Here is a 2,298-nt window from a genome sequence, read left to right as displayed (position 1 = left end):
CTATGTTTCATTTTTAGAATTTTCTTCTGTCTTCTGTTCCTCAGATTCTGTCTGTGGCTCAGGCTCAGGCTCTGGCTCTGGCTCTGGCTCTGGCTTTGATGGTTCTTCATCATCAGCTGGTTCAGGAGGTGGAGTAGCATTCTTCTTGTTTGCTGCAGCCTGGAGTACATGATTGTAGTTTCCCTTCTCCATGAAAAGCTGTGCAAAATGGTGCCTGCAGTATAGAACACCATCCAGTGCAGCATAGGAAGAATGTGTGAGAGGGCAACCTGCATGAGCACACCTAAAGCAAGTCTTGTGGTAGCATTCCCCTTCCAGTGTCAACTATTTAACCAAAAAAAATAAATTTTTTGAATAATTAGTTCAGTTCAATCAAAGTTCTAAACCAAGTGATATGTAATCAATTTACAATACCACTCATCATTAAATCCCAACCAGCAAGGATAGGGGCGAGGAAAATCCTTGTATATAATCTTACTCTTACATATTTGCAAAAAGACTATTTTTCGATTCAAATCTATGACCTTTTAGTCATAAAAGAGCTACTTTTGCCACTGCTATAAACTCGTCCTCTTTATGTTATCAGTTTACAATACAGATAGTAATGGAAAAAATTTAGTGATAGATTATATTTACAAACTCTTACAAATTACACTATGTACTATGAATAATACATGTTTAAATAATATGTACTACCCATAGTATATAGTATAATTTGTAAGAATTTGTAAAGTTTGTAAATATAACTATTCTCAAAAATTTATATCTTATAACCCCTTTGTGTCATTTTTAATTGTAAATGTCACAACCAAATTGAGTTTTCTGATATTACAAACCTTTTCCAGCGGATAGACTGTTTTTGAGCAAACCGAGCATTTGTCTAGAGTTCCACTGAACATGGATGAGAGTCTGCTAGGAGTCCTATTCTGTAAATTAAGATCATTGTGACTGACATGTTAGAAAGAGTACACAAGAATATTTGAATGAATAAAAATATATTGCTTCATGAATGATGATTATGCCTCAAGCATATTACAAGTAAGGTCCATAAAAATAAAAGGGCAAAAAATGCAGTTGAATGTCCCAAGCACAATGCCCTTCAAGTTTTAAGGACACTTAAAAATGGTAACACATATGTTAGGTTGGATAGTGAACATACCATTAGCTCATTTTGTTTATCAGAAGACTTTGCTGCCTCATTTATAGAATTATAGTCATGAAAACAACATAGCATGTTAGCCAAATCAACAGAAAGTGGCAGGTGCATATAAATTTGTACTCAATAAGAATGTGACTGAACAAAAATAGAAAACAAGGAACTGAAACAGAAGATGGTTCACATCTCACCTTGAAAGTTCTTGCTGAAATTGCCAGATTCCTTGAAAAGCTGTTCAAAGTGTGGCTTGCAATAGAGGACACCATCCATTGAGGAATAGGTGTTCATCTGACCAACATAAAATTGCATCATTGGCACCACAATTTTGGCACAAGTTTAAAATACATTGATTTTTTCTTTCAATGGATCAAATCGTGTCTGAGTACATGCTTGGCCTAATAATTTCATAACAAAATTTAAATCCTGGCATTAGGAATCTAAGATGAGTAAAAATTACGAATGTATGAAATTCAATAACGTGCAAGATTATGCACGTAATTTGCTAAATAATTGCATGCTTCAGCTTTGTATGATTCTGATGCCTTTACATTTGTTTTATTCCACAAGGGCTTGTTAGGCTAGAAAAAATGAACTGTTGAATGCCAAATTCAACCATAATAACTAAGAACGAAAGAGGAATATGTAGGAAGCATATTCAACACAAGAAAAAGAACAAAACAACAACAACAACAAAGGGTGTTGGAGAACCATACCGTAAGATATCCCTTGCAGTGACTGCATTTGAAGCAGGCTTTATGGTAAGGTACACCTTCAAGAGTTAACAAGTCAACCACATAAACAGTCTTATCACAAGCCTTGCATTTATCAAGAGTTCCTGTGAATGACATTGTGTTTTTTCCTTCCTCAAGAATGACTCAGGAACTATGTTGCTTGTGTTTGTTTATGTTTTTTTTTCCTTTAATCAAGGATTAAAGAGAAGTTCAACAAGAGAGAACAACACTCATTGCCTTGCACCTCAGACAAATGGGGATTGAATAAAGTCTTTGATATGTCTAAGCAAAGTAACTTATAACGGATTTGATTGCAGTGGTAAATGGTTGACAAGTGATTGGAGACCTCAAAATATTAAGGAAAAGATAAAATTATGCTGTAATTTGTGGATACAAACTCATTGGTTGGAG

At 34.7% G+C, this 2,298-nt stretch overlaps 1 protein-coding gene across 1 annotated transcript; it reads right to left on the bottom strand.

Annotated features, from left to right (window-relative positions):
* LOC133314133 (LIM domain-containing protein PLIM2b-like) lies at positions 1 to 2,004 on the bottom strand. Its single transcript, XM_061515578.1, has 5 exons — positions 1,870 to 2,004; positions 1,348 to 1,444; positions 1,160 to 1,191; positions 837 to 926; positions 1 to 324 (listed from the first exon to the last, which is right to left on the bottom strand). The coding sequence occupies exons 1-5, from the start codon at positions 2,002 to 2,004 to the stop codon at positions 1 to 3; spliced, it is 678 nt and encodes a 225-aa protein (XP_061371562.1).
* Positions 2,005 to 2,298: the final 294 nt, after the last annotated feature.

This window comes from Gastrolobium bilobum, unplaced genomic scaffold, assembly GCF_033153095.1.
Source record: "Gastrolobium bilobum isolate Gb01-03AN ecotype WA unplaced genomic scaffold, APGP_CSIRO_Gbil_v1 utg3818, whole genome shotgun sequence".
Taxonomy (NCBI): Eukaryota; Viridiplantae; Streptophyta; class Magnoliopsida; order Fabales; family Fabaceae; genus Gastrolobium; species Gastrolobium bilobum.
Note: the sequence above shows the minus strand (reverse complement) of the source record. Positions and strands in the feature narration are given on the sequence as shown.

Excerpts from the sequence above, each read along its gene's own strand:
- LOC133314133 (XM_061515578.1), bottom strand. The coding sequence starts at position 2,004 with ATGTCATTCACAGGAACTCTTGATAAATGCAAGGCTTGTGATAAGACT. Across the intron at positions 927-1,159 it reads ATAAACAAAATGAGCTAATG|AATAGGACTCCTAGCAGACT; the intron begins GTATGTTCACTA and ends CTTAATTTACAG. Across the intron at positions 325-836 it reads CAGTCTATCCGCTGGAAAAG|TTGACACTGGAAGGGGAATG; the intron begins GTTTGTAATATC and ends TTGGTTAAATAG.